This window comes from Plecotus auritus, assembly GCF_963455305.1.
Source record: "Plecotus auritus genome assembly, chromosome: 10".
NCBI lineage: Eukaryota > Metazoa > Chordata > Mammalia > Chiroptera > Vespertilionidae > Plecotus > Plecotus auritus.
The window spans coordinates 20,569,327-20,588,531 of record NC_137785.1 but is presented as its reverse complement, the minus strand read 5'-3'; the positions used below and the strand labels follow the sequence as shown (position 1 = coordinate 20,588,531).

Here is a 19,205-nt window from a genome sequence, read left to right as displayed (position 1 = left end):
CTCCCAGCACCTCCCAGGACCCTGGGCCCCATTCCCGAGGCTTAGTAGCCTGGCCAGGAAGGGAACTGGCTGGCTGATCTCTTACCACTGGGCCTCCAGACACCTCCAGAGCAGCTCCCGTCCCTCGTCTGCTCAGCCCCAGCCCCAGGCTGGGGGGGAAAAGGAATGGGGAGGGAAGAAAGGGGTGACCCCAGCCATTGGCTGCCCAGGCATGACATCACCAGGGGTGGGGGTAGGGAAACAAACATCCCCCCCTTTCCCAGCTACATTCACTTGCCTGGGGGTGGGGAGCCACAGGCAGCTGTGCTCCCTTGCCTGGGGTGAGACTGCCACCATGAGCCCCTGCTCTTAGGATTTGCACAGCTACCGCCCCTTGGAGACTGAGCACCCCACCAGCATGAGTTCCTGGCTTTCAGAAACAAGCGTGGCCCCTCTGGTTCCTGGGGCCTCTAAAATAAACTTCCACTCCCTCTCCCAGCTCAGCCACCGCCTGGCTCTGTGACCCTCAGCTAGTAACAACATCTCTCTGGGCCTCAGTTTCTTCGTTGCTAAAACAGATAGTAAAAGTGCTCACCCTCATGGGTTTGTTGTAAAGATTAGATGAGTTAAAAGAGGCTAAAACCCTTTTAAAGAATCTGGCATAGAATGGATGCTACTTATAAGTATTTTGCATTCTTATCCATATAAATCAGGGGGCCGGCTAGCCTTGCCAGTGAGCTTTTGGCCTGAGTGAGACCAGGCACAGGGGAGTCCCACTACTCTGCCCAATGGAGTTGCCATTTGGGGGTACACCTACCTTGTGCTAAATACTGTGCTGGGCACCCAAAGCTCTGCTCCTGGAATCAAGGGTGCACGGTGGGTAAATTATACCCACTTTTTAGCTATACAGCCAGGAGTGGTGGATCTGGGGTCCAGCTCCATTTCTGTTGGACCCCAAAGATGCTGCAACACTCTTCTGTCCCCTCATATAACAGACAAACAGGCTCTGAGCGGACACCCATGACCACCCACAGCAGGTTGTTGGTAGCACTAGAATTTGAACCCAGACCTGACCAACTCCCAAACCAAGGCCTCACCCTGATACCCCAGCCCCCGGCCCCTGGCCTGCCCTGACTCACCAGGCCCTGAGGGGCGGCATAGGAAGCACAAGTACCCCCACATGCCCCTTGCACCCACCCGGCTGCTGCCTCGGATGTTCACAGCTCTCTGAGCCCAGGCCTGAGGCTGGAGCTGCTATGAGGCTGGGGATTACCCCCAAAATGCACATCAGCAGCTTCTGCCCCATTGTCCAGCCAGGCGAGGCCACCAGGCCCTTTGCTCAGTCGGCAGCCTCCACCCTCACCCCAGCACAGTGGGCCCTCTGAGGAACTGTCCCCTTGACTACACTGCATATCAGGGCATAGGGACCAGGTTGGCAGGACCCCATAGAACAGGTTGGCAAGATCCCAGAATGCTCGGGGCCTCCTCTCTTCTCTCCAAAATGCCCCCTGCCCACTCCTAGCCACCGGAGAAGGCAGGAATGTGCTGAGCTCTGGGAAAAGCTTTCCAGGCCTGGCAGCCAGCAAGGGTTGGGGTGTGGCCGAAACCCAGCCAGAACCCTCCTCCCAGGAGGGGTGGAAGGGACAGTGTGATCAGGGCTGCTGATGGGCCTGATGAGACCCTCAACCACTGCAATCTCTGCCCCCGCCCCGCACCCCTCACTTTCACTGATTTATTCATCTGCTCATGTATTCATTCAAAAAACATTTCCTGGGCCCTAGAGACACTGACACACCTACATTCACTCCGGGGTTGGGGGAGACTCAGGAAAAGATTCCTGGAGGAGGCGACATCTAAAGTCAAGCTGAAATAAAAATAACAACAACAAAAAAATAAAATAAAATAAATAAAGTCAAGCTGAAGGGTTGAAACAAGGGGGGCGGGTAAAAAGGTGGGCAGGGGCTTCAGGTGGAGGTACAAACACGAGCAAAGCACCAGCGGGGAGAAGGGAGCAGTCCTTTATCCCATGTCAGCAGTCTGTGAGCACCTGGTCCTGTGCCCAGCCCCACGCTGAATGGTGCTGTGGACACCGTATGACCAAGATAGCCCGGGCCCGAGTTCATAGAGTTCACAGCCCTCCAGGGGACAGACCCAAAATGGCCAGGGTTGTGATGGAGTCTCACAGGCAGAGAGGCCAATCAAGGCCTGACGCGGAGCCCAGGACAGGTGCCTGCTCCAGCCTAAGAAGGGAGGTCGGGGAGGCTTCCTGAGAAAGGGACATGTGAGCTGACACTTGAATGATTGATAGGAGCTGGACTAGAGAAGAGGGAAGGGAACAGTTGTATGGGCAGAAGGGACAGCCTGTGCAAAGCAGCCGAATCCAAAGGGAGCTCACACATAGGAAATGTCCAGGAGCTGAGAACTGTGTCCTTGCTCATAGCTGCCCCAGGACCAAACATGCCTTCTTTAGCACCTCCGCCTCAGTTATACTTTCACCAGCTACTAGCAGACACCTTCTCTGTATCTACCACTGGGCCAGGCAGTGCTGGGGACACAGGAGTGACAGTGACTGCCCTCAAGAACTCACAGTTGAAAGGGGACAGACATTAAAAAAGTGATCAATAGAATGAGTATATTATTACACACCGACTTAAGTGATATGAAAGCTGGATCTAGGTCTATATGAAGGGCCTGACATTTTGGTACTATCAGAATGATCAGGGAGGGCTTCCTGGAGGAAGTGACATTTGAACTGGCACCTGAAGGATATGTTGGGGAGCACAAGAGACTTGGTTGGAAAGTTGTAAGGAGGACATTCTGATAAAAGGGAAGTGTGTGGAAGGCCGCCTGTCCAGTTTATCGGAATTCCGACTTAGGGTAGTGTCCAAGGCAGCACCCCTAATTATTCCTTGACCTTTCCAAACAAGCCTGTGCATATGCAGACCCCTGGAATCCTTATGCTTAATCCCTGGATGCCCTTGTCTAAAGACAGTGTAAACATGTGTCCTCCCAGGATTACTCACCCTACTGATTATATCTGAAGATAAAAATTCCAGCCCTAACTGGTTTGGCTCAGTGGATAGAGCGTCGGCCTGTGGTCCCAGGTTTGATTCCGGTCAAGGGCATGTACCTTGGTTGTGGGCACATCCCCAGTAGGAGGTGTGCAGGAGGCAGCTGATCGATGTTTCTCTCTCATCGATGTTTCTAACTCTCTATCCCTTCCCCTTCCTCTCTGTAAAAAAAATCAATAAAAATATTTTTTTAAAAAAGATAAAAATTCCAATAAAGGCCTAACGAGGCAGGCAATAGAGGCGGCTCTGGCTACTAAAGCCAGGCCCCCCCCCCCAACCCTGTCTTGCACAGTCAAACTGTGTCTGAGTAATCTGTTCATGTGCCGTTCAGGGGCTGCGGGTCAGCCCCAACCAGGACACATAGGGATTCATGCAAAGCTGTGAGTGGTAGATAAATGAGGGTGGGTTTCAGGTAGAGGGAACAGCCTGTGTGCAAAGAGCTCCTTTGAGAAATTGGAGAGTGTGAGGGAAAGCTGAGGAGAGGTCATCAGGGTCATGAGGAGGGGCTGAAACTTTGTTCTGAGAGCCCTGGGTACCTACAGGAGGGACAAAGTCAGAGCTGAGTTTTAAGTTTTAAGCAGTTAAGGGTGGAGTCAGACTACTGGCCAGACTGGAGTGGGGAAGAAAATCCACCCTGTCTGCGCAGGGTCAGACAGACAAGGGAGTCTGCTGGATGCTATCCTGTTTCTCTCTGTGTCTCAGAGGGCAGATACCCTGGCTTGTTCCCATCACAGGTACCACGCATTCAGTCTTTTGTCTTCAAGTGAGCTGTGAGCTGCCAGCTGTGAGCTGCCCTTTAGCAGGTGAAGGAAGCTTCCTTCCCTGGTCTGCAGTGCTTTGTTGTCATAAATGGTATGTCTCTCTGTGTGCTCCTCTGTGTCTCTGTTTCTCCCTTTGTCTCTGTTTTCGTTTCTGAGCTCTGTATCTCTTTGTCTCATCATCTCTGTCTCTATTTCTTTCTCTGTGTCTCTGGCTTTCCCTCACCCGAGAGGGTGTGGCCATGGGAAGTGGAGTTTAGAAGTTGGCACCAGTGTCCCCGTTCTGGCCAAGGCCACCTCAGTAAACACAGGACATCCTGTAGGGCAGGGGAAGGAGGTGGATGCTTCTGCTCAGGGACCACCCTCTCCCCACCCAATCTGAGTTGAGCAGGAGCCAGGTTTCCCGGGGCAACCCAGGGAAACCATCCTCACCTCCGTCCTTCATGCCTGCTCCTGCCGCTGGCCCTCTCAGCTGAGCTCCATTCCCAGGGCCAAACCATGTGGATGCTTTGACACACCATGTCCCTCTCTGGCCTTGGTGTCAACTGCAGACCTGGCCCACCGTCCCCCAGTCTCCTAGCTAGAGCCGAGGTCTCGTCCTAGGCTCCTCCTCAATCACAGCTTATTAGTCCTCCACCTCTCCCCACACTGCTCCAGGCCTCCCCTCTGGTCTCCTGGCCTCCAGTCTCATCTCATCACTACGACATGCACATGGCAGCCAGAGAGATCCCTTTACCCTACTGCCTTCAGAGTGAAGTCCCTCACCCCTCCAGCCCCATCACTGACCTTATCACTTTCCCCCTCCTGCCAGTCAAACCCAGCAGCTGACAGGTCCCTGAAGAGGTTGTAAGGTCCCTCACCTCCTAACTCTTGCACACGCTGTTCCCTCTTCCTAGAATACTCTTTCCTCAGAACAGCTGCTTGAGGTGGGTACTGTTACGGTTCCAGCTTAGAGATGAGGACCCTGAAGCACAGAGAAGTTCAATACTTTGCTTAAGGTCACAAGCCACAGAATGGCAAAGCTGAGGTTCAAACACGGGTGGTCTGGCTCTCAACAAAACCACTGCTCTACGGCTTATTGCGCCAACAATCATTGACTACGCATCATTCGGTTTCCATGCTGGGACTGCACATCCTAGGTACTGTGCACAGGGGTGGCAGGCGAGCCTTGGGAGGTGCAGGGTTCCGGTCCTAGAGGACTGGGATAAATTCTGAGGGCCTGGAGCAGGGGAGAGATGTGGTCAGATTTTTCTTTTAGGTAGGGCCAGGCACATAGTAGGTACTCATAAATCTTTACTGAATGAGAGAAGGAAAGAAGGGAGGGAGGGATGAAGGGATGAAGGGAGGGAGGGTGAAGAAGACCAAGGACAGGAAAGACGTGCATGTGTGATGGGGGTCCCTGTGAACGTCCATGGAGGCCATGGAGGGGAGCTGGCCTGGGGAGTGTTGTGGTGGGAACACACAGAGGCTCTGTGAAAGGCAGCATCCGGGCCAGGGCTGGCAGCTCAGCGAGGAATGGTGTGGGCCCTGGAATCTGCTGGCTGAGGTAGTGTGGCTTCCCGGGGTTGAGCCTGAGGACAGACGTGCACACCAGAAAGTCAGGGAGCCTGTACAATCATCCAGAGGTCAGACATGGGGACAGCGGGGCAGGTCCTCGGGCAGGAGCTGTTCATAACCCTGAGGGCACCAGAGGAATGGGGACCACAGCTGATCTAGCCCATTTGGTGCTTTTGTACCAAAGATGTTCCCCTTCCCCGAGGCACTTGACCTCCATCTGCCGGGAAACCGTCAAAATAAACATGTACATGCACGGTGCCCACGACGTTTGCGGCAGTCACTCAAATACGGAGTCTTGGTGCAGTGCACAGCCTCTGCAACTGTACCCGAGGCTCTGGGGAGAGGGGAGCATCGCTGGCCAAGGAGGCACAGGGGGCAGATGGGGAGAATGGTTGACAGATGGGTGAGCTGTCTGCATCAGTAGGTATTACGGAGCATCCTGCCATTTGGCACTGGGAGACATCAGGAACAGGCCCCCACAATTTTGTAAACAGGGGGCATTGCTGACCCCACACTGGGGGATTCCTGAACCACTGGCCAGATCTCTGGAAAATCTCAGGCAGCGGCATCACAGACCCCCAGACTGGGCACCAGGGGGCATTGCTGAGCTCGCCTAAAGTCCCAGGAACTGGGTCAGGGTCAAAACTGAGTCGGAGTCCCATTCCCCAGAGGTTGGAGTCAGGCACCCGGAAGACCTTCAGCCTGGGCACCAGCTCCTTTCGAGCCATTTCCACTCCCCTCCCAGGTCGCCGCATCCACTTCCAGAAATGGGCACGACTTCCTCTGCCCCTCCAGGAAGCTCCGCTCTGCCCGCCCCTTCCCGGCCCCAAGCAGCCCGCCTCCCCCAGTTCCCTCCCAGCTTCAGCCTCCCTGAAGCCAGTAGGCAGTGGAGAGGCGTTGGTTCTCCACGATCCCAGTGTCCCTTCGCCGGCGTCTCCACCGTCGAGGCCCAGCCCCTCAGGTCACCGTCTGGCTTCTGCTCCTCCCCCTGGCCCTCCACCCAACCTCCCCTGCCCGCACCCCGGGCAGTGCCCTGCCCCCACGGCCGCCAGGAAGGACGCCGCCCGGGTCCCCAGCCAGGCCTCTGAGTGCGCGGCCCCTCCCAGCCCGGCCAGGAATGCGGCTGGACCGCGGGGGCGGCGCAGACACCCGGCCCTGGGGCAGCCAGCCTGTCCCCACGGGCAGGCAGGCAGGTGGCCTCAGCTCTTTGGGGCCTGAGTTTCTTCTTGAAGGAAAGAAAGCAGGACGCCTGCCAGTTCAGTCAGGCCTCCAAACCCAGTGGCTTTATTTCCGAGCTACCTGTTCGCTGCCCAAATTCAGATTTGAGACCTGGAATTTTGTTTTTTATTTTTAATATATATATTTTTTATTTCAGAGAGGAAGGGAGAGGGAGAAAGAGATAGAAACATCAATGATGAGAGAATCATTGATCGGCCACCTCCTGTATACCCCCCACTGGGAACAGAGCCCACAATCCCGGCAGGTGCCCTGAACGGAATCAACCTGTGACCTCCTGGTTCATAGGTCAACGCTCAACCACTGAGCCACGCCTGGCCAGCTGGGCAGGAATTTTATTTTTTAAAAGTTGCTGGAGTCTCCCTTTCTGTCACCGTTTTCCTGGAGAGCTGCCTCTGGGTGCTCCTTGGAGAGGCTCCATCCAGCCTCCAGCTTTGTGCTTTTATTTCTGGCTCATTCTTTTGGCCCCACCCCCACCCCCCAAGACACACAGGTAAGCACTAGACTTCATTATTAAAAGGTGGCCTGGGCTCCTCTGCGTCCACAACCATGATGTACAGGCACACCAGAGAAACCTGGCGCAGTACCTTCCGGGGAGTTCTCAGGCCAATAAAACGGTAAAGCTCATGGCTTGAAACCCACCTCAAGTGATGACTTCCTGGAGCCTGTTCTCAGCTGTGAAATGGGGATAATAAAAATGCCCATCTTGTCATGAGGAATAAATGAGTTAACACATGTCAAGTGCTTGGAGCTGTGCAGTACATAGTCCAGAGTCAATAAACGTTAAAGGTTATTATCTCACCCTTGCCTTAGCCCAGAGACAAAGAAACATACAGACTTGATATTTCCGAGGACTGGTTTTTAATTTCAAAAAACTGGTTGGGGTCTATTTCCACATCAGGGAGAACCATATTCCAGGCTATGACCTCAGGGGAGTCAGTCCAGCACTAGGCCTGGTCCAATCACAATCTAGCCACCGGGCCCTGCCATTCCATCATGAGGGCTGATCCCAGACTCCTCCCATCAGTCTAAGACCGTGGTTGGCAAACTGCGGCTCGCAAGCCACATGCGGCTCTTTGGCCCCTTGAGTGTGGCTCTTCCACAAAATACCACGGTCTGGGCGAGTCTATTTTGAAGAAGTGGCGTTAGAAGAAGTTTAAAAAATTTGGCTCTCAAAAGAAATTTCAATCGTTGTACTGTTGATATTTGGCTCTGCTGACTAATGAGTTTGCCGACCACTGGTCTAATAGAAGGGGACCAAGGTGAAGCTGCCCATGACTGATTCTGTCTCTCTGAAGCCCCCAACTCTGTCCTAGGGGAGCCAGCCATGTCTTTCCAAGGAGAGTTGGTTCAGCCACCAACTCTCAGTTTAGTCACCAGACACCCTCCCAGCCCTGGGTCAGCGCCCTGGCCCCGGTGGCCGCTCCAGTGCCTGTGTGCCCACCAGCACGTCCATGAGGTAGTCCAGCTCAGTTTCCTTCAGCTCAGTCTCCTTTAGCTCCGGAGCGTCCTCCTCGCCTGGCCCATCTACAGGGCCAGGTTTGAGGCCCTCAGAGGCTGGCGCCCAAAGTTCACTGTCGTACATGGAGGTGTCGATGTCCTCAAACAGGCCCTCGAGCCCATCGTCTAGCAGACAGCCAGTGGCTGGGTCCAGCAAGTCCAAGGAACCCAGGCTGGGTGGGGCTCCCCCAGTGGGGCGGCCCTGTGGCCCCTCTTCTGCCAGGGGCTGGGGTGCCTGGCTCAAGCCCTCAATATGGCTGAGGTCCTCCAGGAGGCTGGCCATGGATGCTGAGAGGGCGGCGTCTGAGCTGGCCAGCAGGTTGTCAGCCATGCCAGGGGCTGCAGGCAGGCTGGGCACAGGCGGCAGGGCAGCTGTGGGCACCATGGACGCCTGGATGCGCCGCAGAGTGTTCACCACCAGCACAAGGTGCCGCAGGTCTGGCTCACTCTGCCGCAGGCTGTGGTGGAGCTTGAGCACTGAAAGGTCAAAGAGAGAACTGGAGGCCACGGCCGGGGGTGCCTGTGCCACAGCTGGGTGGTCAGAATCCAGCCACCAGGTATCCACTGCCAGGGCTTCCTCCTCCTCCTCCTCCTCCTCCCGCTTGCGCTTCAAGCCCTTGCTCAGCATCCTCTGTGGGGAGGGAAGAGTCACTGAGTTATGGAAAGCCAATGTTAAGTTCAAATCCTGGCTCTGATGAATGCTGTGAGATCTTGGGCAAGTCACTTAACCTCTCTGAGCCTAGATTTTCTCAGGGAATCTTTAAGATATGAATGATATTAATATCTACTTCCTAGAACAAAACCACTATGCCCTGGCTGGTGTGACTCGGTTGGAGAGATGTCTCATACACCAAAAGTTTTCGGGTTTGATCCTGGGTTGGGGCATGTACTGGAGACAATTGATGTTTTTCTCTCTCTCTCCCTCCCTTCCCCTCTCTCTGGAATCAATGGAAACAAATCCTTGGGTGAGGATTAAAAACAACAACAACACTACAACAGTGCCTGGTATATAGCAGTTTCTCATATTAATAAGTACTATTATTAATAACTATTATAATTTATTTCTTCAATGAACCATATGAAGTGTTCAATATTCACCCCCTTTTTTTTTTTACTTACAAAAGGGGCTGTTTCACATAGTTTAATATTTATTGAGTACCATGCATTAGACAATAAACTAACAAACACAGGAAATGTACAGATGGTGCTAGGAAGTTCTGGGAAGTGGTCAAGAAAGGCTCCTCTGAGGTGAGCCCTCAAGCATAGAAGTCCCGAGAAATAACCAGGGGAAAACAATCTGGGAGGAGAGAACAACAGCAAAGGCAAAGAAAGACCCTGCCTGAGGCAGGATGAGCTTCAACTGAAAAAAAAAAAAAGGACCAGTGTGGTCAGTACACAGAAGTGACAAGAGTAGGAGTGGGGCGGGGCGGGGAGGTGGGTGGCAGAGACAAGAAGTTGGGATTTTATTGTGAGGGTGGTGGGAAGTCACTGAGGGGTTTGAGCAGGGGGAGAGTGGTGGTGTGAATTGATTAGGTTTCCAGAAGCTCCCCCTTGGCTACTTCAAGGAAGATGGGGGTGTGGAGAGAAGGGGGAAGAGATCCATTCGGAGGCTACTGCACTCTTCCGGAGGAGAGATGACAGTGGTCTGGAGTAGAAGATGGTAATGGATATGGAAGAAAGTTGGTCGGTTCAGGATTTATTTGGGAGGCAGAGTGGACAGAGCGTGCCAGGAAATCCTGATGGGCACGGGGATCACTGAGAGCAGTAAGAGGACCTACACTTCCCCCCGGGTGGGGGGAGGGTCCCTGGAATTCTAGAGCCCGGGCTCAAGCTGCTTTGTTGAGCGGGCAGCCGGCAGGGTCCAGTCCCCGGGCCCTTGTCCAGCAAGACCTTAACCCCTCACACTACTCAGAACTGAGTCCTCGCCTCCTGTCTAGTAGACCTGGGAGTCCCAAGCCGCAGGAATTTAGCCCCCTACTCCGACTCCGCACCCCGGTACCCGCGCCCCCTAGCGGCACCAGGCGGGCCTTCCTCCGGGGATTCCAGCCCCTTAGACCCAGGGACCCTCCATATCCCCGCGTCCCGGCTGTCGCTCTGCCGGCCGCCGGAGGCCGCGCAGGCCGGGATTCCGGGCGGGCTGTTCTGCGCTCTCTGCCTCTCTCGCTACCGGAAGGCAGTGGAGGCGGCTCCTCCTGAAGTGGCGGCGGAGGCGGGTGAGTCACGCAGCCGGAGCCAGGGAGCCGGCTCCTCCGCCCCCTTCTGGGGCTGCGGCGTGATTCACCCGGCCCGGCCGAGGCGGACGGCGCTTAGAGTCCAGCATGTTTCCCTCCTGGTAGCCCCGGCGCACACCTGCCGGACCCGGGGATCGAACCTGCCAAAGGCCCCGCTCCCGGTACCCCTTCTTTCCCCACCCAGACCCCTTCCCTTCATTTACATACCCAGCTCACCAGCTGCCAATCAGAAGGAAAAGGGAGCCACCCGCAGCCAATCAGGAAGCGGCGGCGGCACCATCGCTCTCTTGTTCTCCTCCTGCGACCGGCGCCTGGGTCGGGAGACGCAGTTCTGAATCCGGCGCAGGACTCCCGGCGCCTGACTACTCTTAGTGCCCGCCCCCTCCCGTGGCGGACCCGCCCTCCACCTGGGATTGGCCCTGGTCGGCGATGGGCGGAGCCTGTGGGCAGGTTTCAGGGAGGGGAGGTTGGCTTCAGGGAAGTCGGCTTCAGGGCGCATGCCCTGGCGGCTGCAAGAGGGGAGGAGAAATGGGAAGGCTACTTGCCCTGGCAGTGACAGGGAGGGGTTTTTAGCCTTCCAAGGTGCGGACCCCTCACACCTACCCATGAACCTGCCAAACCCCGCAATTGAGCTTCTTAGGCACCCGGCCAACAGGGGATCTGCACTCTAGGCCAGATCGGCCCTAGTTTAAATTCTAACTCACCACATGATGTGTGACCTTAGAAAGTCTTGACCTATCTGAGTCACATGAAGTCTGTTAAATGGGGATTTTCTTGCTTACCTCTTACAAAATTAAAATAAGATCGTATCTATAAGAGCACTGTACCAGACTCCACAAATGCTGGTAGATGGACTCAATTGTGGGAGTCAAAAGGCAGGAGTGGAAGGGGGAAGGGGATGCCACTGGAGTCACATATTAGGCTCCATTCCCTAAGTGGGCAAAGGTTTTAATTCCTTAGAGTCTCAATTTCCTCATCTTTGTTAAAATGAGGGAAATAGCGTTGGGGCAGAGGATTGTTGTGGATTAAGCAGAATAATTTGTGCAAAATGCTGAGTAGTGCGCATGTCCTTTTATTAGTAGTAATAGTTGTTGTAATAGCATGGGCAACTTAATTCAAGTGGGGGACACTCAGGGTGGCATAGAGATGACAGGAGTTTAATACTTGTCAGATAAACTGACAATGGGACTTACCTTCTTCAAGTAGCTCATTTGCTAACTCTTCTGGAGCTGTTGGGAAGAACTGTTAGTTGTGAATAACACTTCTGGCAAAGTAAGCTTTCACATATACTAACTATACTATGCAGCATTTTTTTACAAGATATGGAAGCAATTTAGGTGTCCATCAATAGACAAGTGGATAAACAGGATGTGGTAATATCCAACCTGTAGATAATTTTTATGAGTTTATTTGAACCAAACTGAGGACATATGCCAGGAAGCAAGATCTCAAATGTTCCAGGGAATGACAGTTTGCAGTTCCTTTTATACTTTTGGATTTAAGGAGAGAGCATAAGGAAGATTACATGAAGGTAGGAAAAAGCAAGGCGGAGATTGGATTACAGGATAGTTAGTTAACAATGTGCTCTCTTGAGGGTAGTTACACTTCAGAGGTGTCTGAAAAAGAGGCATTTCAAAGGTGTGTTAACCTAAATGCACAAGAACAATGGACAGGGCTCACTTAAGGCAAAGATAAACCTTTTATAGACCTGTGGTGTGACTATCCCCCATGACCTGTTCACTTTCTGTCACTGAACTTTGTCAGATTTATTACATAGCCCCCTGTTCATTACAGTTCCCCCTTTTGGTCATAAATCAATCTGAAGGACGCATTGATGACCAACCATTTTGTTGGGTAGCGTGGTCTAACAGTGCTATGAAGGCTCATTCCAGGAAGTTTCAATATCCAAGTTGAATTGTTGAAATGGTGAACCTTTGGCAGTAGAGCAATGCCCCAACTATGAGGTGTGAATTGAGGCTGAATTTTCCCAAAAGGGAAGGCAGGTAAACAGAAGGCACTCAGGTCTTATGAGCCTTTATTACAAAAAAAAAATTTTGGCCCTGGCCAGTATGACTCAGTGGGTTGGGCATCGTCCAGTGCAACAAAAGGTTGCCAGTTTGATTCGGGGCTCAAGACAGCTGATGGATGTTTCTCTTTCTAAAAATCAATTTTTTATTTTTTTATTATTTTTAAAGGAATATTTTTCTTTTTTAATACAGTTTTATTGATTTCATAGAGGAGTGAGAAGGAGAGAGATATATATAAAAACATCAATGATGAGAGAGAACCATTGATTAGCTGCCTCCTGCATGCCCCACACTGAGGGTCGAAGGAGCTGCAACCCGGGTACGTGCCCTGACTGGGAATCGAACCATGATCTCCTGGTTCTTAGGTCGACATTCAACCACTGAGCCACACCAGCTGGGCATCAATTTTTAAATTTTTTTAAAAAAACACTGGATCATTTCTTCTTTCTTTTCTCCCTCTCGTCCTCGTCCTCCTCCTCCTCCTCCTCCTCCTCCTCCTTCTTCTTCTTCTTCTTGTTCTTCTTCTTCTTCTTGTTCTTCTTCTTCTTCTTCTTCTTTTTCTTCTTCTTCTTCTTCTTCTTCACATAAAAATAAAATATTTCTTTTCAGTTATGACCCACCAATAAAAGAAAGTTAGGTTCACAGTTTTAGCTCTTGACACTAAGTGAACTGGGAGGCAAATTTACATCCATCAGATACAACTTTTTAAAGTTCAGGCTATCATGAAAGCTTGCAGGAAAAACCAAGATGGCGGCATAGGTAAACACCTGAAATTGCTGCCTCGCACAATCACTTCAAAACTACGACTAAAAGACAAAACGGACATCATCCAGAACCACAGAAAGGCTGGCTGAGTGGAAATTCTACAACTAGAAGTAAAGAGAAAAGCACACTGAGACTCAGAGGAGGATCAGAAGTAAAGTGAAGAGGTACAGAGGCACGCACATGGAAAGGGCTGGCAACTGAGTACGCGGTTGTCTTTCTCAAGCGGGAGGGAGACACAACCTCCCAACTGCTCTGAACTCCAGTTCCAGGCAAGACTCTGGAGACCCAGACTCATACGGGGAGAAACTGGATTGTCTGGCATAGGGTGGAACTCGAGGGAGGCTTTCTCTCAGAGGTGCTTGCAGCAATTATCAAGGGACACTGAGACCCAGAGGCCTCTTAAGGCAGGGCTGAAGGTTAGCCATTGCTGTTTGCCCCTCCCTGTTAATTCCCTGAGACCCTGCCCCACCTAAGCTCTGCGCAGTGGCTTTTGCATATGAATGGCCTGGCCCTTTGCAATCTAAAATTAGCTAACAAACTGCAGCTGGGTCAGAGAGACCCAGAACTTCCAAAAGAAGGCCCAAGGCCCCACAGCAGCTTGCATTGCTTCACAGCTGGGCCTTATCTGGGCACCACCAGACCCCAAACAAAGAAGAGGAATCTTCAGATCTCTCTGTAGCTCCTGCTGGGTGGCCTCAGGCAGAGGCTAAATTAGCACCTCCTTGGAGATCCAAGAGCTAGTGTACCCAGTGGTCAGAGTGGGACCATCCAGATTACAACTCCTCAGATCCATAAGGGACAGACTCAGGGGGCAGACTCAGTGAGCACCAAAGGCCCACTGAAGCAAGTCTTGTCCCATAAGGGTGTCTCCAGCACAGAAGTTCTCCCAGCGTAGACACAGCTGATCCTCACAGCCAATTGGCCTGGAGGTCAATTCCTCCCAGTGATACCAACAACAATCAAGGCTTAACTACAACAAGACTGTGCACACAGCCCACAAAGGGGTGCACCAAAAGTGTCCACCTCAGGTAAGTAGGGAGGCTGAGCCACTGGGCCCTATAGGATATTTAGCACACAAAGCCACTCTATCAACACAGGGAAGCAGCCAAAATTCGGAAACAAAGAAACAGATCACAAATGAAAGAAATGGAGGAAAGCAAATGACTGGATATAGAGTTCAAAACCACGGTTATAAGGTTTTTCAAGAATTTTCTAGAAAAGGCTGATAAATTTAGCGAGACCCTCGAGGATATGAAAAAGGACCAACTAGAAATTAAGCATACACTGACTGAAATAAAGAATAATATACAGCCGAAACCGGTTTGGCTCAGTGGATAGAGCGTCGGCCTGCGGACTGAAGGGTCCCGGGTTCGATTCCGGTCAAGGGCATGTACCTTGGTTGTGGGCACATCCCCAGTGGGAGGTGTGCAGGAGGCAGCTGATCGATGTTTCTCTCTCATCGATGTTTCTAGCTCTCTATCCCTCTCCCTTCCTCTCTGTAAAATATCAATAAAATATATTTAAAAAAAAAAAAAAAGAATAATATACAGAGATCTAACAGCAGACTAGAGGATCGCAAGAATCAAGTCAAAGATCTGAAATATGAAGAAGCAAAAAACACTCAGCCAGAAAAGCAAAAAGAAAAAAGATTCCAAAAATATGAAAATAGTGTAAGGAGCCTCTGGGACAACTTCAAGCGTACTAACATCCAAATTATTGGGGTGCCAGAAGAAGAGAGAGAGAGCAAGATATTGAAAACCTATTTGAAGAAATAATGACAGAAAACTTCCCCTACCTGGTGAAAGAAATAGACTTACAAGTTCAGGAAGCGCAGAGAACCCCAAACAAAAGGAATCCAAAGAGGACCACACCAAGACACATCATAAGTAAAATGCCAAGAGCAAAAGACAAAGAGAGAATATTAAAAGCAGCAAGAGAAAAACAGTTAGTTACCTACAAGGGAGTACCCATACGACTGTCAGATGATTTCTCAACAGAAACTATGCAGGTCAGAAGGGAGTGGCAAGAAATATTCAAAGTGATGAATAGCAAGAACCTACAACCAAGATTACTCTACACAGCAAAGCTATCATTCAGAATTGAAGGGCAGATAAAGAGCTTTACAGATAAGAAAAAGCTAAAGGAATTCATCACCACCAAACCAGTATTATATGAAATGCTGAAAGGTACTCTTTAAGAAGAGGAAGAAGAAGAAAAAAGGTAAAGATAAAAATTATGAACAACAAATACATATTTATCAAGAAGTAAATCTAAAAATCAAGTGAATAAAAAATCTGATGAACAGAATAAACTGGTGAATATAATAGAATCAGGGGCATAGAAGGGGAGTAGACTGACAATTTTCGGGGGGAAGGGGTGTGGGGGGTGCGGGAAGAGACTGGACAAAAATCGTACACCTATGGATGAGGACAGTGGGAAGGGGGAAGGGAAGAGGATGGGGTGGGAACCGGGTGGAGGGGAGCAATGGGGGGAAAAAAGAGGAACAACTGTAATAATCTGAACAATAAAGATTTATTTTAAAAAAAGAAAGCTTGCAACATATCAGATATTGCTGTGTATTCTCTAATGACAGAATACCAGCAATGGCTGACAGAAAGTGGAACGTGTGAAGTGTTTTAATAGCAGGTGTTTTCTATATGTTGCTAGAAATCAAGAGGTTTATAAACATGTTACATGTCCAGAAATGAGTTAAAATACTTGAAAGAATAAACACACTGACATAGGAGTACATAATGTACAATTTCAAGAGGAATCAATAGTTCACATGGACTAAATTAATACTAGTAAATAAAACTTCAGTTATTTCTGTAGCATGTCTGACTACCTTCTGAAATAAAAATGTCATTTAAAAAAACACTAGCCTCTGGGTAGCAGGTATGTTTGTGAATATAGAATTATATTAGACATTAGTACCAGCGCAAAACATGCTCAGCATCAGAAGATCCAAAATAACCAGCACAAGTTATTGGGTCATTTCCATCTGGTGAAATATCATGATCTGAGTTTTGCTGTCTGTCTCAATATTCACAATGGAATATTACTCAACCATAAAAAATAATGAAATATTAACATTTGCAATAGCATGGATAGACCTAGAGGGTATTATGCTAAGTAAAATAAGTCAGAGAAAAATATTTTTTAAAATATATTTTATTGATTTTTTACAGAGAAGAAGGGAGAGGGATAGAAACTTAGAAACATCGATGAGAGAGAAACATCGATCAGCTGCCTCCTGCACACCTCCTACTGGGGATGTGCCCGCAACCAAGGTACATGCCCTTGACCGGAATCGAACCCGGGACCTTTCAGTCTGCAGGCTGACGCTCTATTCACTGAGCCAAACCGATTTCAGCATCAGAGAAAAATAAATACAATATGATTTCACTTATTTATTGAATCTCAAAACAAAACAGGAACCCATGGATACAGAGAACAAATTGATGGTTGCCAATGGGAGGGGGGTATATGGGCAAAAAAGGTAAAGGGGACTAAGAAATACAAAGTGCCAGTTATAAAATTAGTCACAGGAGGTGAAGTATAGCATAAGGAATATAGTCAATAATACTGTAATCACTATGTATGGGGTCATTTTGTGGTGATCATTTTGTAAGGTATAATATAAATATCGAATCACTATGTTGTACATTTTAAATAATATAATATTGTATGTCAATGGCAACTGAAAAGAAATTTTTTAAAATGCTAACTATACTAGTTGATTCAAACCACCATTATCAATGGATGCTCAGAGCTTCGGGTGAAAGGTGAGTGGGGAACGGGATCTAGGCAGGCGCTCTGAGGCATCACTGCCCAGGTTACTTGCTAACTGCAAAGAAGGAAATACCTTTTTATGATGTGGAGATTCGGTGCTCACCACTTTAATCAGGCAATGAAACTGCATCCAGCACAGTGGACACCCTGACACTGGGGCCACCTGATGTGATGCATAGGAAGTACACAACATTCGCTGTGGAGTCTCCCTGTTAGAGTGCATCAACTGAATGTCATCCAGCCTCCAGACCCAGACTTCAGCTTAAAGGAAACAGGAACAAATTAAACATGAACATAGTCAGACAAATACAGAATGCAGGATTCAACTGGGCCAGTCCACCAAAAATTCAATTTTAAGAAAACACAAAAAGGGGTTAATGAGATTGGGGAGGATGTTCCAGAATAAAAGGTACTATATCTGCCGAAACCGGTTTGGCTCAGTGGATAGAGTGTTGGCCTGCGGACTGAAGGGTCCCGGGTTCGATTCCGGTCAAGGGCATGTACCTTGGTTGCGGGCACATCCCCAGTGGGAGGTGTGCAGGAGGCAGCTGATCGATGTTTCTCTCTCATTGATGTTTCTAGTTCTCTATCCCTCTCCCTTCCTCTCTGTAAAATATCAATAATATATATATATATATATATATATATATATTTTTTTTTTTTTTTTTTTTTAAAGGTACTATATCATTCGTTCCTTACAACCAAGTGAGCATGTGAGCCTTCCCTGAATCCTGACTTGGGGCAGAGGGGAGGGGGAAACAACTATAAAAGTTACTTTTAGGAAAATTGGGGAAATCGGAATATTGACCTGCAGTACATCATATTATGAAATTTCCTTAGATGTGGAATAGTATTGTGGTTGGTAGGTGAGTGTCCTTAATCTATTTTTTTTTTAAAAAAAAAACTGTTTATTGATTGATTTAAGAAAGAGAGAGGAAGGGAGAGAAACACCGATTTATTGTTCCATCTATCCATGCATTCATTGGTTGGTTCTTTTTTTTAATATATTTTTATTGATTTCAGAGAGGAAGAGAGAGGGAGAGAGACATAGAAACATCAATGATGAGAGAGAATCATTGATCAGCTGCACACCCCCAACTGGAGATTGAGTCTGTAACCTGGGCATGTGCCCTTGACCAGAATTAAACCCGGGACCCTTCCGTCAGCAGGCTGACACTCTATCCACTGAGCCAAAACAACTAGGACTCTTTTTTTATTTAATTTTTTAAAAAATTATTGATTTTTAGAGAGAGAGAAACACTGATTTTTTTTCTCCATTTATGCATTCATTGCTTGATTCTTTCTTTTTTTTAATCTCTGTTGTTGAGAGTATTACAGATGTCTTTCTTTTTTTCTCCCCATTACCCCATCCCAAGCCTTCACCACCCTATTGTGTGTCCACAGGTAATGCATGTAAGTTCTTCAGTTAATCTCTTCCTGCCCCCCTTCCCACTTCCCTCTGAGATTCTTCAGTTTGTTTCATGTTTCCATGCCTCTGGTTCTATTTTATTCATCAGTTTATTTTGCTCATTAGATTCCTTGTTCATTTATTTTGATTTTTGGATTCAATTGTTGGTAGCTATGTATTTATTGCCATCTTATTGTTCATATTTTTCTTCCTTTTCTTCTTCTGTTTCTGCTTCTGCTGCTTCTTACTAACTGCTTTTAAGATTCTCTCTTTGTCTTTAACCTTTGGCATTTTAATTATGATGTGTCTTGGTGTGGGCCTCTTTGAGTTCCTCTTGTTTAGGACTCTGTGCCTCCTACACTTGCAAGTCTGTCTTTCGCCAGGTGTTTTCTATATGTTGCTAGGTAGGGGAAATTTTCTGTCATTTCTTCAAATAGGTTTTCAAAACCTTGCTGTCTCTCTTCTCCTTCTGGCACTCCCATAATGCAAATGTTGGTACACTTGAAGTTGTCCAAGAGGCTCCTTACACGATCATTGCTTGATTCTTGTATGTGCCCTGACTTGGCATCGAACCTTGGTGTAAGGGGATGAGCTCCAACCAACTGAACTACGGGGCCAGGACAAATGTGTCCTTAATCTTAAGAGATGCCTGCTGAGCTCTTAGGGGTAGAATGTCATGCAATTTACTCTCCAGTGGTTCAGCAAAAGAAATGTATATATGCAGATAAAGAAAACTTAAAGTGATGCCGAAACCGGTTTGGCTCAGTGGGTAGAGCGTCGGCCTGTGGACTGAAGGGTCCCGGATTCGATTCCGGTCAAGGGCATGTACCTTGGTTGCGGGCACATCCCCAGTGGGAGGTGTGCAGAAGACAGCTGATCGA

General features: G+C 49.1%; 2 protein-coding genes across 3 annotated transcripts in view; one reads left to right on the top strand and one right to left on the bottom strand.

Annotated features, from left to right (window-relative positions):
* The window catches only part of SNRPA (small nuclear ribonucleoprotein polypeptide A), a 752,186-nt gene that overhangs the window by 455,357 nt on the left and 277,624 nt on the right, over window positions 1-19,205 (top strand). The window lies entirely within an intron of this gene.
* On the bottom strand, window positions 7,448-10,665 carry SERTAD1 (SERTA domain containing 1). 2 transcript variants are annotated; one of them, XM_080645026.1, is made up of 2 exons: window positions 10,540-10,665; window positions 7,448-8,732 (listed from the first exon to the last, which is right to left on the bottom strand). In XM_080645026.1, the coding sequence occupies exon 2, from the start codon at window positions 8,727-8,729 to the stop codon at window positions 8,001-8,003; it is 729 nt and encodes a 242-aa protein (XP_080501152.1). In that variant the 5' UTR covers window positions 8,730-8,732; window positions 10,540-10,665; the 3' UTR covers window positions 7,448-8,000. The 2 variants fall into 2 exon arrangements, with proteins under 2 accessions (XP_080501152.1, XP_080501153.1); XM_080645027.1 differs by having other exon boundaries at window positions 10,549-10,665.